This window comes from Bos indicus, chromosome 13 (assembly GCF_029378745.1).
Source record: "Bos indicus isolate NIAB-ARS_2022 breed Sahiwal x Tharparkar chromosome 13, NIAB-ARS_B.indTharparkar_mat_pri_1.0, whole genome shotgun sequence".
NCBI classification, from domain to species: domain Eukaryota; kingdom Metazoa; phylum Chordata; class Mammalia; order Artiodactyla; family Bovidae; genus Bos; species Bos indicus.
The window spans coordinates 10,168,560-10,188,765 of record NC_091772.1 but is presented as its reverse complement, the minus strand read 5'-3'; the positions used below and the strand labels follow the sequence as shown (position 1 = coordinate 10,188,765).

The 20,206-nt window shown below is 45.6% G+C and overlaps 1 protein-coding gene and 1 pseudogene across 6 annotated transcripts in view; both read left to right on the top strand.

Annotated features, from left to right (window-relative positions):
• Positions 1-20,206, top strand: part of KIF16B (kinesin family member 16B) — a 307,508-nt gene that overhangs the window by 45,338 nt on the left and 241,964 nt on the right. For all 6 annotated transcript variants that reach the window (XM_070800719.1, XM_070800718.1, XM_070800715.1 and 3 more), the window contains exons 4-6: positions 9,537-9,653; positions 11,794-11,891; positions 12,607-12,716. In XM_070800719.1, coding sequence (XP_070656820.1) covers positions 9,537-9,653; positions 11,794-11,891; positions 12,607-12,716 — 325 coding nt within the window. The remainder of the gene's footprint in view (positions 1-9,536; positions 9,654-11,793; positions 11,892-12,606; positions 12,717-20,206) is intronic.
• Positions 12,723-20,202, top strand: LOC139186437 (Krueppel-like factor 4 pseudogene; annotated as a pseudogene).

Sequence of the window (20,206 nt, the reverse complement as noted above, 5' to 3'; positions counted from 1 at the left end):
CATACTTCTCAGTTGTAATGGTTTTGCTGGGATTCAGAAAGCTGTAGTGGATCAGATTGGCAGCAGACCACTGAACAGTGACCATGGCCTTTTTTTGGTGCGAGTTTGGCTTTGGGAAGTACTTTGGAGCTTCACGGTCCAACCACTGAGCTAGTTGTTGTATAAAATCCACTTTTCGTTGCACGTCCCAATCTAATTGAGAAATAGTTCATTGTTGCATAGAATAAGAGGAGACGATACTTCAACGATTTTTTTTTAGATTTGTGGTCAGCTCATGAGGCACCCGCTTACTGAGCTTTTTCACCTTTCCAAGTTGCTTCAAATGCTGAACGACCATAGCATGGTTGATGCTGAGTTCTTTGGCAACTTCTTGTGTAGTTGTAAGAGGATCAGCTTTGATGATGGCTCTCAGTTGTCATTGTCAGCTTCCAGTGGCTGGCCGTTGCACTTCTCATCTTCAAGGCACTCCTTTGCAGAACTTCTTGAACCACCACTGCACTGAACATCCATTAGCAGTTCCTGGGCCAAATGTGTTACTCATGTTGTGAGTTGTCTCTGGTCCTTTCAACCCATTTTGAACTTGAGTAAGGAAATCACTCGAATTTGCTTTTTGTCTAACATCATTTCCATAGTCCAAAATAAATATAAAATATACAGCAAGTAATACATCACTAGCAAAAGCATAAAGCGAGAAATGTGCATTAAAATGATATATAACATAACCACATTTATTTAAGAATGTATTCCAGCCAACCTAATAGAATTCCCAGCCTGGCCTTCCTACCCATGTGGTAGCATCTTGAAGTGGTATCATCATCTAGTTTCTTGTCAGCTGGTGTGTCCACATGCTGGAATCTCAGCATTGCCTGAGGAAGTGTTAGAAATGCAGAATTTCAGGGACTATCCCCACTGAACCAGACTGCATTTTTAGAAGAACCCCAGATGACATGCATACTCCTTAATCTGAGAAATGTAGTTGGTTTAGAAATGTTTGGTGGAGACGGCTTTCTGAGGCGATTTAAGTGCTGGGTTAAAGTTAAGATGGGCTGTGAACTTGGAGAAGTTGTTCCAAGGAAGAGCCTGGAGGGATTGGATCTGGAAGATGTTGATTCACCATCAGGGAAACATAGACAGGATGATGGCAGAAGGAGTGGGGGCTGTGAGTGGACGGGAGGCGCCTGGCACGTGGGAGGGGCAGGGAGAGGCAGCGGGGACTGGTGTTGCTGGAATGTGCCCCGGACTCAGAAACTCTGCTGGGTGTGCTGGGTGCTCGTGGCTGCTGCCTGTTTAAGCCCCTCAGGAACCAAACAAGGTCAACGTAGCTCCAATTTTCTTGTCAGAGAGACTCAGGGTAAATAACTCAGTGGATTAGATCAAGTCTGTAGATCTAATGCACTGAATTGAAAGAAAGTGAAGTCGCTCAGTCGTGTCCAACTCTTTGCTACCCCGTGGACTGTAACCTACCAGGATCCTCTGTCCATGGGATTCTCCAGGCAAGAATACTGGAGTGGGTTGCCATTTCCTTCTCCAGGGGATCTTCCCAACCCAGGGCTTGAACCCAGGTCGCCCGTGTTGCGGGCAGACGCTTTACCGTCTGAGCCATGAGGGAAGCCAAACTGGACAGCGTAGAAATCCTAGGGCTGCTGTACAGGGCAGAGGAGATGCCAGTGGAAGGCCTTAAGGGTATAGGAGGAAGGGTCGGTGTGTTCTCAGTGACAGGTGGACAGGGCTGCCCAGTTGAGTGACTAAATGGGCCAGCGAGGGAATGAAGATAACTTTGGTCCTGAGATTAGTGGACTTATCAATGTTGGTAGCTAGGAGTGTGGTGAAGAACAGAATGTTACAGCTAGTGGAATCCAGACTTGGGCTTTCGTGTAGGAGTGGGGATGAGGTGACTGGTGTGAGACAGTTTAAGGGGAAAGCTGGTTTCTTCCCCCTCCTTAGAGCGTCTTCACCAGAGGATGAAGGAAGTACCACGAAGCCTTTCCTCCTGACTTACCTGGCTAGTGGCTGGCTTTCCCCACATGGAACCTGGGTTTGAGGCCCCTAGGGACAGGGGCTGTGCTGAGGGAAAGCCCAGACATGGGAGTGGCGGCGTGGACAGCAGGGCCTGGCCCCCTGGAGGTGCTCAGCATGCGTTTGCTAACCAAGAAGCCTCGTCTGCGGTTGGTGGTCCAATTATGGGAACAGGTGACAGTTCCTGGATTCAGTGAGAGTTAAGGTCAGGGAAGCAGAAACAGGAGGCAAAAATACCTGTCCAGAGTTAAAAATAGTGAGAATATGAAGAGTTCTCAATTCAGGAGCACACTTCCCAGCTTCCGGTCTGAGATTCAGATGTTTGGGTTCCTTGACTCTGAACAGTCTCAGGTTATTTATACTCACTTCAAAACTGATAAAACCTTTGAGATACGTGAGTGAATGCTGCTTTCTGGTAGAACCACATGTTAATAGAACCAGCAGAGATACAGGAAAATACCTATTTTTTGCATTTTTTCCCCCAGTTTTACTGAGAAGTAATTGACATACATCACCATGTAAGTTTAAGGTATACAGCATGGTGGTTTGCTTTATATATCTTGTGAAATGATGACCACAGTAGGTTCAGCTGACATCCGTCTTCTCATATAGATACAAGGAAAAGAAAAAGAAAAAAATTCTCCTTGTGATGACAACTCTTAAGATCTGTTCTCTTAACAGCTTTACTGTATACTGTGCGGCAGTGTTAACTGTAGTCATCACTGTTTTATATTTTATCCTTAGTATTTATTTCACTGCACTGGTCATAACAAACACCCTCTTCCAACAACACAAGAGAAGACTCTATACATGGACATTACCAGATGGTCAACATCGAAATCAGATTGATTATATTCTTTGCAGCCATAGGTGGAGAAGCTCTATACAGTCAGCAAAAACAAGACCAGGAGCTGACTGTGGCTCAGACCATAAACTCCTTATTGCCAAATTCAGACGTAAATTCAAGAAAGTAGGGAAAACCACTAGACCATTCAGGTATGACCTAAATCAAATCCCTTATGATTATACAGTGGAGAAGGCGATGGCACCCCACTCCAGTACTCTTGCCTGGAAAATCCCATGGACAGAGGAGCCTGGTGGGCTGCAGTCCATGGGGTCGCTACGACTAGGACACGACTGAGCGACTTCACTTTCACTTTTCACTTTCATCCATTTGAGAAGGTAGTGGCAACCCACTCCAGTGTTCTTGCCTGGAGAATCCCAGGGACAGGGGAGCGGCTGCTGTCTATGGGGTCGCACAGAGTCGGACACGACTGAAGTGACTTAGCAGCAGCTGCAGCAGATCTGATTGATAAAGTGCCTGATGAACTATGGAATGAGGTTCGTGATGTTGTACAGGAGACAGGGATCAAGACCATCCCAATGGAAAAGAAATGCAAAAAAGCAAAATGGCTGCCTGGGAAGGCCTTACAAATAGCTGTGAAAAGAAGAGAAGCGAAAAGCAAAGGAGAAAAGGAAAGATATAAACATCTGAATGCAGAGTTCCAAAGAATAGCAAGAAGAGATAAGAAAGCCTTCTTCAGCAATCAATGCAAAGAAATAGAGGCAAACAACAGAATGGGAAAGACTAGAGATCTCTTCAAGAAAATCTGAGATACCAAAGGAACATTTCATGCAAAGATGGGCTCGATAAAGGACAGAAATGGTATGGACCTAACAGAAGCAGAAGATATTAAGAAGAGATGGCAAGAATACACAGAAGAACTGTACAAAAAAGATCTTCCTGACCCAAATAATCACGATGGTGTGATCACTGACCTAGAGCCAGACATTCTGGAATGTGAAGTCAAGTGGGCCTTAGAAAGCATCACTACAAACAAAGCTAGTGGAGGTGATAGAATTCCAGTTGAGCTATTTCAAATCCTGAAAGAGGATACTGTGAAAGTGCTGCACTCAATATGCCAGCAAATTTGGAAAACTCAGCAGTGGCCACAGCACTGGAAAAGGTCAGTTTTCATTCAGTCCCAAAGAAAGGCAATGCCAAAGAATGCTCAAACAATGCCAAGGCAATGTCAAAGAATGCCACACAATTGCACTCATCTCACACGCTAGTAAAGTAATGCTCAAAATTCTCCAAGCCAGGCTTCAGCAATATGTGAACCGTGAACTTCCTGATGTTCAAGCTGGTTTTAGAAAAGGCAGAGGAACGAGAGATCAAATTGCCAACATCCGCTGGATCATGGAAAAAGCAAGAGAGTTCCAGAAAAAATCTATTCTGCATTATTGACTATGCCAAAGCCTTTGACTGTGTTGATCACAATAAACTGTGGAAAATTCTGAAAGAGATGGGAATACCAGACCACCTGATCTGCCTCTTGAGAAATTTGTATGCAGGTCAGGAAGCAACAGTTAGAACTGGACATGGAACAACAGACTGGCTCCAAATAGGAAAAGGAGTACGTCAAGGCTGTATATTGTCACCCTGTTTATTTAACTTCTATGCAGAGTACATCATGAGAAACAATGGACTGGAAGAAATACAAGCTGAATCAAGATTGCTGGGAGAAACATCAATAACCTCAGATATGCAGATGACACCACCCTTATGGCAGAAAGTGAAGAGGAACTCAAAAGCCTCTTGATGAAAGTGAAAGTGGAGAGTGAAAAAGTTGGCTTAAAGCTCAACATTCAGAAAACGAAGATCATGGCATCCGGTCCCATCACTTCATGGGAAATAGATGGGGAAACAGTGGAAACAGTGTCAGAATTTATTTTTCTGGGCTCCAAGAATCACTGCAGATGGTGACTGCAGCCATGAAATTAAAAGACGCTTACTCCTTGGAAGGAAAGTTATGACCAACCTGGATAGCATATTCAAAAGCAGAGACATTACTTTGCCAACAAAGGTTCGTCTAGTCAAGGCTATGGTTTTTCCTTTGGTCATGTATGGATGTGAGAGTTGGACTGTGAGGAATGCTGAGCGCCGAAGAATTGATGCTTTTGAACTGTGGTGTTGGAGAAGACTCTTGAGAGTCCCTTGGACTGCAAGGAGATCCAACAGTCCATTCTGAAGGAGATCAGCCCTGGGATTTCTTTGGAAGGAATGATACTAAAGCTGAAACTCCAGTACTTTGGCCATCTCATGCAAAGAGTTGACTCATTGGAAAAGACTCTGATGCTGGGAGGGATTGGGGGCAGGAGGAGAAGGGGACGACAGAGGATGAGATGGCTGGATGGCATCACTGACTCGATGGACGTGAGTCTGGGTGAACTCCGGGAGTCGGTGATGGACAGGGAGGCCTGGCGTGCTGTGATTCATGGGGTCTCAAAGAATCGGACACGACTGAGCGACTGATCTGATCTGATCTTATCTGATTTATTTCTCTAATAACTGCAGGGTTGTACCTCTTGTCCAACTTCTTCCAGTTCTCTCTCTCCCTACTTCCCACCTTTGTAATCACAAATCTGATCTCTTTTTCTATAAGTTTGGCATTTTGGGGAAAACACCCATTTTCTACTCTGTTCAAAAGGCAATCTCCCTCACCTCTGATTTTATTAGCTGGTATTGTGTGGGCTCATGTTTTCACGCTGGCAGATCCTGCCCAGGAGCTGAGCTGACAGGTCACACGCCGGCTGTAAAGAGGGGAAGATCACAAGCTTAGCGTGCGTGAAGTCACCCTTTGTCTTTTTCTTCTCTTTAAAAATGATTAAAATGTAATGGCACCTTGAGACAGTATATCATGCCCGTTACTGTAGTACAAGTCAAGTTTCCCATGATGTTAAACAAATTCCAAATAAGATGACAGTTAATATTTCTTCCTTCCAAATTAATTTTAAATTTAGAAAAAAAAATCAGTGAGCAGTTAAAAGTCCATGCTCATCTTGATTAAAGACCATTTAAGTAAGGTCTGATTTTCTTTTTTTTTTTTCTTTTTTTTTTTTTTAATTTTATTTTACTTTTAAACTTACAATATTATATTAGTTTTGCCAAATATCGAAATGAATCCACCACAGGTATACCCGCGTTCCCCATCCTGAACCCTCCTCCTCCTCCCTCCCCTACCCTCCCTCTGGGTCGTCCCAGTGCACCAGCCCCAAGCATCCAGTACCGTGCATCGAACCTGGACTGGCGACTCGTTTCATACATGATATTATACATGTTTCAATGCTATTCTCCCAAATCTCCCCACCCTCTCCCTCTCCCACAGAGTCCATAAGATTGATCTATACATCGGTGTCTCTTTTGCTGTCTCGTACACAGGGTTATTGTTACCATCTTTCTAAATTCCATATATATGTGTTAGTATACTGTATTGGTGTTTTTCTTTCTGGCTTACTTCACTCTGTATAATAGGTTCCAGTTTTATCCATCTCATTAGAACTGATTCAAATGTATTCTTTTTAATGGCTGAGTAATACTCCATTGTGTATATGTACCACAGCTTTCTTATCCATTCACCTGCTGATGGGCATCTAGGTTGCTTCCATGTCCTGGCTATAATAAACAGTGCTGCGATGAACATTGGGGTACACATGTCTCTTTCCCTTCTGGTTTCCTCAGTGTGTATGCCCAGTAGTGGGATTGCTGGATCATAAGGCAGTTCTCTTTCCAGTTTTTTAAGGAATCTCCACACTGTTCTCCATAGTGGCTGTACTAGTTTGCATTCCCACCAACAGTGTAAGAGGGTTCCCTTTTCTCCACACCCTCTCCAGCATTTATTGCTTGTAGACTTTTGGATCGCAGCCATTCTGACTGGTGTGAAATGGTTCCTCATAGTGGTTTTGATTTGTATTTCTCTGATAATGAGTGATGTTGAGCATCTTTTCATGTGTTTGTTAGCCATCTGTATGTCTTCTTTGGAGAAATGTGTATTTAGTTCTTTGGCCCATTTTTTGATTGGGTCATTTATTTTTCTGGAGTTGAGCTGTATTAGCAAGGTGATTTTCTTAATGGTTCTTCCAACTCCAAAGGGAGGCTCTGCTCTCAGGCTTGCCTGTTCCTTGATTCGACCCCAGAGAAACTTGAGACCTAAAATCTCCCCCTTGATAGCTGGAAGGAGAGTCTTTTGTTTGCAAGTGCCCCGCTGTGGGCAGTTGCCCTCCAGCGAGGACCTGCAGTGCCTCCCTTTGCTCTGGAATCGGCTTTAAGCCTCTCAGCAAGCGTGGTCTCCAGGTCCCTGGCCAGGAGGGCAGCCTGTCAGCCCATCCAGCGGCCCCTCCTTCCCCACCTCAGTTGGTCGACAAGTCCTTGGTGGGAGCTGCCATGGGGAGCCTGTTTCCCTGCTAGGGGCCCTGAGGTGTGGGCACTGCCCTGCTGATTCTCTGGGTTCCCAGCCGACTTGAAGCTGAGACTGAGCCCGACCTGCATCTCAGCCCCTCGGGGCCTGCGTTTTTCTGTGCCAGTTACAGGGTCCTCTCCACCAGCCCCTGCCCTACCCCCAGGCCCCGAGTCAGGTGGAATACCAGCTGAGTAGATTTCTAGAGAATAAATGAAGAGTAAAGTGGCGGGTATGGATTTTAACCCAAGGGAAGAATTCCATCTTGAAAACTTTGGGGTTTGTTTTTTATTATTGTTATTATTTTGGCCACACCCTGCGGCATGTGGAATCTGAGTTCCCTGCCCAGGAATGGAATTCAGGCCCCCTTCAGGGGAAGCGTGGAGTCTTAGCCATTGGACCACCAGGGAAGTCCCTGGGGTTTGGTTTAAATATGGTATTTTCCGTGACTTTGTTTTAGCCCCAGACAAAAGTATGAGAGATTGTTTCTTTATTCTTTGGGAAGCTTTTGGAAGGTTGTTCTTCCTCTCCACTGGCATCCTGTGACGTGTTAAAAATCATAATCTGTCATTTGGTTTTTTGTCTGATCAGGAAGAATTAAATATTTACAGTTTTCTTCCTATTCTATATGCGGTGGTGAAAACCAGCCTCTCAGATGGTTAGTCTGGAGCCCAAAGTCCCTGTGGGATTCCTGGTTCTGCTTCACGGAAGTGTGTGTGTGTGTGGATGTGTGTGGAGGGGGTGAAGGAAGGCCTTCAGCGTGGGCTCGGGCCTCCAGGCCGATGCTGAGCAGCGCGCGGCCCGGGCTGGGGAGGTGGCTGTGGTTCCCAGCCCTGCGGCTGCTGCGGGCCCACTGCCTCGCCTCTCCCTGGGACAGAGGACCTGGTGGCACAGCTTGCCCCAAGGGTGGGTCACAAATACAGTTGAAGGTTGAGTTAGTCATCTGACTGTGAGAAAAAGATCAGAAGATGTCAGCTCCTAAAGCGGAAGTGGATGAAACTTAAGTCAGAGTGAAGGAGGGTAATGGGAGATCCTCCGTGGAGATGGCCTGGTTGAAGAGGTAGGCTGTACACCTCTGACTGAGGAGACGAAGCTTGAACAGGAGGGCAGGCCGATGGGCCGGAGGCGTCCTGGCTGACAGCCCGTGTAGGTGGCGGGACGCTTACCGGGGAAGGGGGGAGCAGGCGGCCGGTGGTCATCAGGCCGTCTGGGGTGGGGTCTGCCCGGAGGGCCCAGGCCCCTCGGGAAGGCGGTGTTTCTAGAGTCAGTTCGCGCAGTGTCGCTCCCGGAGAGTCCGCTGTCCTGCTGGGCTGATGTGGATCCTGCCCCGGCCTGTGTGCATCCCACACCTCTTGCTGCTCTGAGAGCCTGATTGCACCCCCGCTCTCTGCCGTCTCCTCAGCTGCTGATGCGACTTGTTTTTGAAGGAGGGAGGTGTTCTTTGTGCCCTTGGTGTCCTGGTCCGAGAGGCCAGGAGGCGACCTGAAAGGCAGGTGGGGGTTAGAAAGCTTCGGCTGGTCCCCTCCCTCGCTGGGGTAAGGAGGATGACCGGGCATCTCGGGTTGCTTCGTTCGCATTGATCACGTAGGTCACGCATTTGTCCTTCGCTCCCGTCCATTCCCGAGTGTCCCACTGCGGTTGTGGGGTACATTGGACGTGGACTCAGGGCCGTGAGCACCATCACAGGCCCCACAAAGCTCATCTTGCTTCGAAAATATCCAAAGAGGGAAGATCGACTGGACTCTGACTTGGTGGAGCCCAGCATCCCAGCCTCACCCGCACCCACCTGTCACTCAGCTCGTGAGAGCCTCTGGAGACTGATGAATAGCCGTATCCTTAAAATGATGGCGTTGATTTGGCATGGTTTGGGCCATAACTTCTGGCTGCTGTGACTTTCAGGTTTTGAATATTTAGTTTATGGAAGCTCTGGTATAGAATGAATCACTTTATGTGTTTATTTACTTCTGAGATGGTAAGTTACCATGCTTTAAAATTGTCTCTGCTTCTGTACATGATTGTCACTTCGCCTTGTTTGCCTTTTTATGTTTTAGGAATCTTTTGTTAACTTAAGTGGGAAAAAGGATGAGATTGCTTTTTGCTTTGTTAAGAAGTTTCTTTTTGATTAAAAACTGGAGTACACGTATTCTGTTGTTAACAGCTCTTCAGTGATTTCTTCGCATGGTATAATCCTATGAATGTAGTATTCAAGAATGCTGTCAGCACTGAAGGGGCTTCTATTAAAATCCATGGTTAATTATATCTTTTTTGTTTTTTTGCTTCCAGGTTTTCAAAACCCTTGGCACAGATGTCGTGAAGTCTGCGTTCGAAGGTTATAATGCTTGTGTCTTTGCGTACGGGCAGACCGGATCAGGAAAGTCATACACTATGATGGGAGACTCTGTACGTGGCTTACACTGTGTGGGAAGCAAATTTCTCATTTTCTCTTTGGACTGATGAGAATGTCCCTTTTGTCTACGTGGTTGGTACTAAACATGCTTTTCGTGTTCTCATCATTCTTTAGTAGTAAGATAAAACTCAGTAATAAGTGGGATGAAATTTCCTCTGAGAGATTTTAAAATTAGAAACAGTTTTAAGTTTATAAGCATGAATAATGGATGGGAGTCTCAGTTCCTTTTCCGTTTTTAAAGGCTTTATAATCTTATAAAAAAAAAAGTGTGCTGGGCCTGCAAGTAATTTATTCTTCTTTTCTGCCAACCCAACAGTTTGAATAAAATTACTGAAATCTGTTCTTTTTAAAATTATTCAAAACACTTTTGCCCAAGAAAAATGTAAAAAAAAAGAATCTCCTTGGTGGAAAGGTACTGCATAAATCCAGTGAATACATGAAAAATGTAAGAATTACATGGGTTATATAGAGTCTACACAGTTACAAACATAGTGTGTAGAGTTTAGTAGTCATGCTATATAAATTAAAGACATTAAAATTATACTTGCCCCAAAATAGACGGCAGAGGAGAAGCTGGGAGTGATTGTAGAACCTTATCCCGTTCTGTGTTTTCTCCAGACCTGGACGGTGCTGGTGTGTTTTACTTCTCTCATGTCATGGTTTGGAAAACTGTTCACTGACTCTGGGAGTCGAGGACCTAGCAGAGCTTGGCTGGGCTTCCTGCTGGCAGGCTCAGAGGTGGCCCAAATGCTGCAGGTTCGGTGGTTCGTGGGAGAAGTAATGCATTGAAGGAGGATAGGTCTTTCTGGATGAAAGCCTTTCAGCCCGTGTGTCCTGGCTCCTTAAATCCAGGCGTCTTCTTTGTAGTAGAAGTAAATGCAGCGCTGCGAATCCTCAGTCCTGAGAAGCAACGAAAAATAAGAGAAGAACTGAAGAACCGATGATTTCAAGAGTTTCACATTTCCTTTTACCATTACTCCACCCTTCCTTCTTTCCTGCTGTGCTTTGGGAAAAAAGCCTTCTCTAAAAATGAAATTTATGGGACTTCCCCAGTGGTCCAGTGGTTAAGACTCTGAGCTTCCACTGCAGTAGGCATGGGTGTGATGCCTGGTCAGGGAACTAAGATACCACATGCCATGTGTGGCCAAAAAATAGAAAACAAAATTTTTTTTTTTTTTTGCTTGTTGATTTCCTCTTAGCTAGTTTATGTAAGTTCAGCATTTATAAAGCACTCACAAGTTACAGCTGTTTTTCTATGACCTTACAATTGAGTACCATTTGAGTATTCTTTTTTTATTTGATTTGTTAAAGTAAGAACAAAAAATGTGGTGAAAGGGCCAATTTTTATTTTATAAGAATTGGTACTGATTTAATGGTGTAAAGGAAAAAAAGTTCTCCTAAACCTTGTGATGATATATATATATATAAATGTGTATGTATATGTATATATATCTTTTTTGGGTGGGGGGAATGGGAGATTAGGTGCGAGGAGAGAGAGATTTCAGAAGAAAACATTGAAACCTCAGTTTGGCCTCCTAACAGGAGCATTTTTCCTTGTCTTTGGTGCCATTCTGAGGCTCGTCAGCTTGTCATTGCCAACTGAAACATGAATACTATAATTACACCCACGTCACATAAGTAATGTGATGTACTGAAACCTTTCTGTCGAGGGAGGACAGGGTAGGAATTAGTGCATCACAGTCTGTATGTCTTAATGTGATCATCAGCGCCTTTATAAGACAAATAGCTTCTTTGAGGACTTCTTAAGGTTTCTGCCCAGTGTGTATTTCAGCTTTTTTTGTCCTTTGACCAGATCAAATTTTTTAACATTTGTTTTACAGCAGTAGACTCTCTGGTTTGAGAGCTAGAGAATACATCTTATGTTTGCAAGCCACGATTTAGCTGATTGACAGCTGACAACTGTCTATTACTATGGTCCCAGCATGTAGAAATTAGAAGGCTCAATCCTCTTATTTCAGAGGATAGGAAGCAGTCCTGGAAGGGGTGAGCCCAGGTCCCTGGGGTGGGCCTGTAGGCCCCCGGAGTCTAAGTCCACCCCAGCCCATTGCAGATGCAATCATCAGGTGCTTTTATTTCAAGTTACAGCTGAGGCACCCCTCTTTCCCACTGCAGGGCGATTCTGGCTTAATACCCCGGATCTGCGAAGGGCTCTTCAGTCAGATAAACGAAACCACCAGATGGGATGAGGCGTCTTTTCGAACTGAAGTCAGGTAGGGCCTGTGCCTTGAGTGAGTGTGTGTGAGCTTGATTCAAGGCATGAGGAATGGATACGGCCTTTGCATCCCTGAGAGGAGAGTCTGCCTTTCCCCATTCTGTGCTGTGCTGGTTGGAAGTCAAGCTCAAAGCACGAATGTGTTCAGTGACCTCCTTGGGTACCATTTGGATGAGGGCTTTGGAGGTTAGTGGAGGTAACCCAGCCTGGTCTGAAATTAATGTATGATGCTCATCTCAAATGCAGTGAGCTTTTGACCTTTCAGTTTGTACCCACTTGCCTTATTCTTTTATTTGAATAAGGTTTGTGTTATTCTTTATGTTTGTTGGATCACTGTCATTCTGATCTTTAAGTAAATCTGGGCGGTGGAGGTGTTTTTTTCCCCCTTTCCTTGGACTTAAACCTGTGTGGAGAGGCAGTTTGGTCAGTGGTTTGAGGGCAGATATGGCAATCAGGGTATTCTCCTGGCTGCCTGAGCTCTCAGAGGCTGTGAGGCCTTGGACAGGCTGTTTAAATCGCCCAAGTCTTTGCTGCCTAGTGTGTAAGACGAGGAAGATAGTACCTACCTTTGACCTATTGTAGGGATTAAAGGAAATAATCCCCGTAAAGTGCTGTACCTGATATGTAGTTATCGCCCATAAATGTATGCTGCTGCTGCTGCTATTAGTGCCTGCAGTAATTTTACTGAATTCAACTCTGTTTGTCATTTTTAGCTACTTAGAAATTTATAATGAACGTGTGAGAGATCTTCTTAGGCGGAAGTCATCCAAAACCTTCAATCTAAGAGTCCGTGAGCATCCAAAAGAGGGGCCTTATGTGGAAGGTAAGAGTGAATGTTTTCACAGCTCTTTTCTTCTTGGGAGTTTTTGTTAAGAATAATAGTTTCAGAGAAAAAGAAATGAAGGATAATGGTGACATCTAAAAAATTTAATTTTGGAGTTTAATTATAGTAAAAATTACATGTGCTGCCACTGAACACTGGGGCTTCCCAGGTGGTACTGGTGGCAAAGAAACCACCTGCCAGTGCAGGAGGCATAAGAGACGTGGGGTTTGATCCCTGGGTTGGGAAGATTCCTTGGAGGAGGGCACGGCAACCCACTCCAGTACTTTTGCTTGGAGAATTCCATGGACCGAGCAGCCTGGTGGGCTATAGTCTATAGAGTCTGTAGAGTCCAACTGTAGAGTCTATAGTGTCTGACTCTACGGTCTATAGAGTCCGACACGACTGAAGCAAGTTAGCACGCCACTGTGCTCTATTCACTTAATGTGCTTCTACTTTACTGGCCATTAGCCGATTTTGCAGGGCTTGCCAATAGATCGTGTCTACCTTTAAGAACTCCAGAAACTTATTTTCCAAAGTTTTCAGGCAAGATAAGTAACTCTATAGCTTCTTTAAATGGCGTTGCATTTCAGGGGTGTGTTTTTACTCATCTTAACGGTAACATGACTGTAGGGTGATTCTGAGACCTCTCACCTTTGGGAAGAGTGTTCGAAGTTCCCGTGCTGTGTTCTTGGCCTTTGTGTTGTGATACATTCGTCAGGTCACTGTCCATTGGGAGGACTGTCCCAAGGAGTGATGGGTAAAGGACTGGCTCCTGCAAACTATTTTAAAAACAGGCTGGACGGAAGGCTGTCCTTAGAATAGTCAGCTCTGCACACTCCTCTGTGTGAGGCAGCTGAGGTGAGGCTGGAGACTAGGAATCGCACACAGACAGGCTCTCCTATCTCCTATTGTGGTGATGTCCTTCCTGTGTGCTTCATCGGAGGCAAGGCTGAGAACTGGTCATGGATTCAAAGATGTTTCTACTTCTGTTGTCTTTTTCACCTGGAAAACCAGGTGTGCTAACAGGATCCCATCTGCATTTTAGTAAATTTTCGATTGAACTTTTGTGTTTCATGCCCACAGCAAGGTGAGTAACTATGTATTTGTTCCATGGAGTGTGGGATAAATACTATCGTTAATAGTTTTTAGCCTAACTGCCTTTTCCCTTTAACTGTCTTATCAAATGTTAAGACATACTATAGGGCTGGGTTTGTGGAGAGACAGGTTAATCAAGCAGGGTAAAAATCCAGAATCTACTGTCAATACTTAAAGGGGATTTAGTTTCTAATAAATCTGCTATTCAAACACTGGGGGAATAGGGGTTAGTAAGTTGTCTGGGAGAAAAAAAAAAAGAGAAAATTGGTACCAGAGCTCAATTTGTATACTAAAGTAAATGGCAGATGGAGCAAAGATTTAATGTAAAAAGTGACATAATGACTGCAAGAAACCCTGGATTATTTTTTTTCTGGAAATTTAGAGAAGGGAGGGCGTTTAAAATTTTTTACTTAAAATCCAGAAAATATGAAATAAAAGTGTTAAATTTGAAATGTTGAAGCAAAACAAAAAATGAACTTTATACTTGGTAGAAACACCATAGGCAAAGTGAAAAAACAACTTCCAAGGTGGAGAGGATATTTTCAATTCAAGTTTCAGACAAAGGACTTGTTTTCCTAATATATAAGGAGCTCCTGTAAATTACAGACAGCTCCACTACCAAGGAGAAAAATGAACAAAGGAGGTGACTAGGTTGTCCATAGAAATATTGATGATTTTTAATCAGTATTTTAAAAAATTAATTTACAGTGTTGTGTTAATTTCTGCTATACAGCAGTGCTTCAGTTATACATTTATATGTATGTATGAATATATATATACACATACATTTTAAAAGTACTCTTTTCCATTATGGTTTATAATAGGATATTGCATATAGTCCTTTGTGCTATACAGTAGGACCTTGTCGTTTATCCCTTCTGTATATAATAGCTTACATCGCTGACCTCAGCCTCCAACTCCGTTCCTCCCACAATGCCTCACCCTGGGCACCACCTTGGTCCATGTCTGTGATTCTGTTTCTGTTTAATAGGTAGGTTCATTGGTGCCATATTTTAGACTTCACACAGAAGTGATACCATATGCTATTTGTCTTTTTCTGACTTAATTCACTTAGCATGGTAATCTCTAGTTGGGTCGATGTTGCTGCACATGGCATTAATTGCTTCTTTTCTAATGATGTGCATACACACACGTGTATATGTATGTATGTATATCACATCTTGATTTACCCCTTCATCTGTTGATGGATGTCGAGGTTGTTTCCACGCCTCAGCTATTGTAAATAGTGCTGCTGGAAACATAGCGGTGCATGTATCTTGTCTGGCTGTATGTCTAGGAATGGAATTGCTTGAGCATACGTAATTCTCCTTACAGTTTTCTGATGAACCTTTATACTGTTTCCACAGTGGCTGCACCAGCTTCTATTGCCACCAGCAGAGTAGGAGGGTTCCCTTTTCTCCATATCCCCTCCAGCATTTATCTGTAGATTTTTAAAATGATGGCCAGTCTGACCAGGGGTGAGGGAGTACCCTGTACTTTTGATTTGCATTTATCTAATAATGTTGAGCATCTTTTCATTTGTCTGTTGGCCACCTGGAAACACACATGATTTTTAAATGAAGGAAAGAAAGATTGACGTCACTAATAAGCAGAGGAAAGCGGAATAAAAATTCTTTGAGATAGCGTCTCCTGCCTGTCCCCAGCAGCTGTAAGGAGCCTGGGACAGTGTTGGGAGACAGGCAGTCTTTTGCATTGTTACTGTTGTGTGTAAGTTGCCTTTTATGGAGGACAGTTCTGCAATATCCATCAACATTTTGTATATGCTTCAATCTAGAAATTCCACCTCTTAAGAATTTCAGTTCAGTTCATTTCAGTCCCTTAGTTGTGTCCGACTCTCTGCGACCCCATGGAGTGCAGCACACCAGGCCTCCCTGTCTATCACCAACTCCCAGAGTCTACCCAAACTCATGTCCATGTGTCAGTGATGCCATCCAACCATCTCATCCTCTGTCGTCCCCTTCTCCTGCCTTCAATCTTTCCCAACATGAGGGTCTTTTCAAATGAGTCAGCTCTTTGCATCAGGTGGCCAAAGTATTGGAGTTTCAGCTTTAACATCAGTCCTTCCAATGAATACCCAGGACTCATTTCCCTTAGGATGGACTGGTTGGATCTCTTGCAGTCCAAGGGACTCTCAAGAGTCTTCTCCAACACCACAGTTCAAAAGCATCAGTTCTTCTGCGCTCAACCCTCTTTATAGTTTACCTCTCACATCCATACATGACCACTGGAAAAACCGTAGTCTTGACTAGATGGTATTCTGGGGCAATTCCCGGGCCTGAGAGAGAGTGTGGCTGCCCGCTTGCGGAGGGCAGAGGTGGTGGCGGGCCAAGTGCCCTTCCCCGCGCCTCCAGACCCCCCTACCCCCGCTCGCCCACATCCATGCGCCTCGTGCAGCTGCCCCGTCCGCAGACCCGCGCCCAGCCTCACCTAGCTGCGCCAGCCATGCCACCCGGCCACAGCTTCCATGCCAATGGCGACCAACAGCAGTGGGGGACGCTGCTGAGTCGCAGGAGCGCAGCCTGAGCACCGGCCCTGCTTAACGCGCTTTGCTGATTGTCCATTTTTATGAGTTTACAACTTTTCTAAGGACTTTTGTTTACAAAGCAACTTTTATTTTAAAGGCATCTCCCTTTTGTATTTAATCCAAAGGAGAAGTATGTCGGGCAATTTGCGGTTTGGTTTTGGCTTCGTTTCTAAATTTTTTTCCTCTTCGTTGACTTTGGGGTTCAGATACTCCTACAGCTTCAGACTCCCGAGGACCTTTTGGGCCCCCATGTTAATGAGCCACCTGGCGAGTCTGATGTGGCCGCCAGGGAAGCGCTGCTCACGTCCCTCCCCACATTCGCGTCCGGCCTGGCTGGAAGGACGAGGTGCCCCGAATGACCGCTGGCAGGAGGAGCTCCCCCACATGAAGCGGCTTCCCCAGTGCTTCCCGGCTGCCCCTACGACCTGGCGGCGGCGACCGCGGCCACCGACCTGGAGAGTGGTGGAGTTTGCAGCTGCAGCCCGGCCCTCCTGCTCTGGAAGGAGGCGGGCGAGTTCAGTGATCTGGACCTGGACCTTATCCTCTCCAGCTCACTGTCGCATCAGGAGCCCGTGGTCACCATGGCGTTCTGGTAAACATCAGCCTCGTCCTCGCCCTCCCTGTGGAGCAGCGGCCCCGCCAGCGCGCCCTCCACCTGCAGCCTCAGCGATTGATCCGGGCTGGGGGCAAGGCGGGCACAGCCACCTCTGCAGCCAGGAGTCTGCACTCCCTCCGACGGCTCCCTACAACCTGGCAACATCAGTGACGTGAGCCCCTCTGGCGGCTTCGTGGCCCTGCTTCTGCAGCCCGAATTGGACCCGGTGTGCATTCCGCTGCAGCCGCCACGTGGTGGACTGACGGGCACGTTCGCCTGAGTGCCCCTGGCAGCGAGTACGGCAGCCCTTGGTTATCAGTGTTCGCACAGGCAGCCCGGATGGCAGCCACTCGGTGGTGGTGGGCCCTATAGCAGCAGGCCACTGCGTATGTGCCCGAAGATCAAGCGGGAGGCTGTCTCCTCGTGTACTGTCGGTTGGCCCCTCAAGGCCCGCTTGGGCACTGGATCTCTGCTCAGCAGTGGCCACCGGCTGCCTGCGCACGACTTTCCCCTGGGGCAGCAGCTCCCTGGCAGGGCTACCCCAACCCTGGGTGCCGAGGAACTTGCTGAGCAGCCCAGACTGTCATCCTGCCCTGCCGCTCCCCCCGGGCTTCCATCCCCACCCCGGGCCCAACCACCCTCCCTTCCTGCTCGATCAGATGCAGACGCAGGTCCCATCATGCCATGACCAAGCGCGTGCCAGCCAGTTCCTGCATGCTGGAGGAGCCCAAGCCAAAAAGGAGGAGGAGGTCATGGCTCTGGAAAAGGACGGCCTCTCATACTTGTAATTATGCAGGCTGCGGCTAAACCTGCGCGGAGAGTTCTCATCTCAAGGCACACCTGCGCACCCCATACAGGTGCGAAACCTTACCACTGTGACTGGGATGGCTGAGGGTGGAAGTTCGCCCGCTCAGATGAACTGACCAAGCACTATGGCAGACAAACCGGGCAGTGTCAGAAGCGCCACCGGGCATTCTCAAGGTTGGACCACCTCGCCTTACACATGAAGAGGCACTTTTAAATCCCCAAACAGTGGATGTGACCCACACTGCCAGAAGAGAATTCAGTGTTTTTTACCTTTCACACTGTCTTCCTGGTGAGGGGAGGAACCCAGCTAGAAAGCATTACAATCACAGTCAAGTTCCCAAGGAGTAAACTTGTGAATGGATAATCAGGAGACACAGGAAACCAAAAGACAAACTCAAAAAAACAAAAAAACAGATGGGGTCTGTGACTGGATCTTCTAGCATTCCAATTCTAAATCCAACTTGAATATATATTTCTGGACTTAAAACACGTGAGTTGTAAGGGGGTGACTGGAAGTTGTGGATATCAGGGTATAAGATCTGAAAGTTGGGGGGAGGGAAGACCAGAACCCCCTGAATTGTTTTGATGCAATACAAACATAAAGATCACATTGTATTCTATTTGCCTTCTGAAGGCCATTATGATGATCTTAGAAGAAGAGGAAGAAATCCAGGTACAGAAAACGGTGTTTAATAGCCTAAAGGATGGTTCTTGGTAAGTCTTGGTTCTAAAGGTACCAGATGAGGCCAAAGTTCTCAAACTGCTGCTTGCTTTGACAAGGAAAATCTGTTTTTGTCTTCTGATCTACATTTATGACCTAACTCCAGTAAATACATCTGGTTTACTTTAATCTTTTATATAGTCTGTTATGCATTGTGGTTTCAGATGTGCAATAATTTGTACAATGGTTTATTCCCAAGTATGCCTTAAGCAGAACAAATGTTTTTTTTTCTATATAGTTCCTTGCCTTAATACATATGTAATATAAATTTAAGCCAACTTCTATTTTGTATATTTGTAAACTACAAAGTAAAAAAATGAACATTTTGTGGAGTTTGTATTTTGCATACTCAAGGTGAGAACTAAGTTTTAAATAAATGTATAATATCTGGAAAAAAAAATTTGTTCTGCAGAATTATTCACATATTCATAAAAACTTGTGTACAAGATTATATGTAGCAGCATTGCTTGTATTGAAAGCAAACTCTCAACAATGTCTGTCATCTCAGTAGGAGACTATTCAGTTGGTTATGGTCTATACATAGCGTCTAGTCCTAGTAGTCTAGTGCTCTGCAGCCATAGACATGAATGAGGGATCACTTTGATACACAGAATTCTTCAACGTATTTTACACAGAAAAAAGCAAGATGCAAAACAATGTGTATGGTATGCTACCATGTGTAAAAGGGGGAAAAAAATGGTTTAATATTTATGTAATGGCCTGGCCACCTCATGCGAAGAGTTGACTCATTGGAAAAGACCCTGATGCTGGGAGGGATTGGGGGCAGGAGGAGAAGGGGACGACAGAGGATGAGATGGCTGGATGGCATCACCGACTCAATGCACCTGAGTTTGGGTAAACTCCCGGTGTTGGTGATGGACAGGGATGCCTGGCTTGCTGCAATTCATGGGGTCGCAAAGAGTCGGACATGACTGAGCGACTGAACTGAACTGAACTGAATGGCCTGTATACATATGGCTTATTTCTAGAAAGTTTTGGAAAAACTAAGAATGTTGGGTTGCCTGACAGGAAAGTGTGGGGTAGGTTATCAGATGGTGGAGGGGAAAGACCCTTGAACAGTGTCCTTTTTGTAGTTTTTGACTATAAGAGCATATGAATGTTTCTCAAAAAAATGAATGAAAAGGTTCTTTAAAAAGGATTTTAAAGAATGTGGTCGTGTTTTGCCTGGAGGTAGTGTTTGCATTTTCCCTGACTGTGACTAGGGCTAGTGATGTTGACGGTGATATCTCACGGTTATCCTGAATACTGTATGCAATAGGCGAACCCTATCAGGAGAGGTGACCAAGGCTCAGTGAGGTTAAATGACTTCTTCGTAGCCATGTGCGTCCACTGGTCAGCCACCGAGCTGCACCCGAGGCAGTTAGCTCCTGGGTCTGCATTAGGAGCCACCACAGGTTTGTACAGGTGCAGATGCACGTGCGCTCAGTTGTGTCCGACTCTTTGCCACCCCATGGACTGTAGCCCGCCAGGCTCCTCTGTCCATGCAGTTTCCCAGGCAAGAATTGTGGAGTATTGCCATTTCCTTCTCCAGGGGATCTTCCCCACCCAGGAATTGAACCCTCGTCTCCTGCATTGGCAAACGGATTTTTGCCACTGTGCCATTTGGGAAGCCCACAGATCTTTACAGTCGTGTATTATTTTGTAGAGGTACCTCTCTTCTTCCCTCTACTATCTATTGGGGAGATTTCTTCACCCCCTCTTTTTTT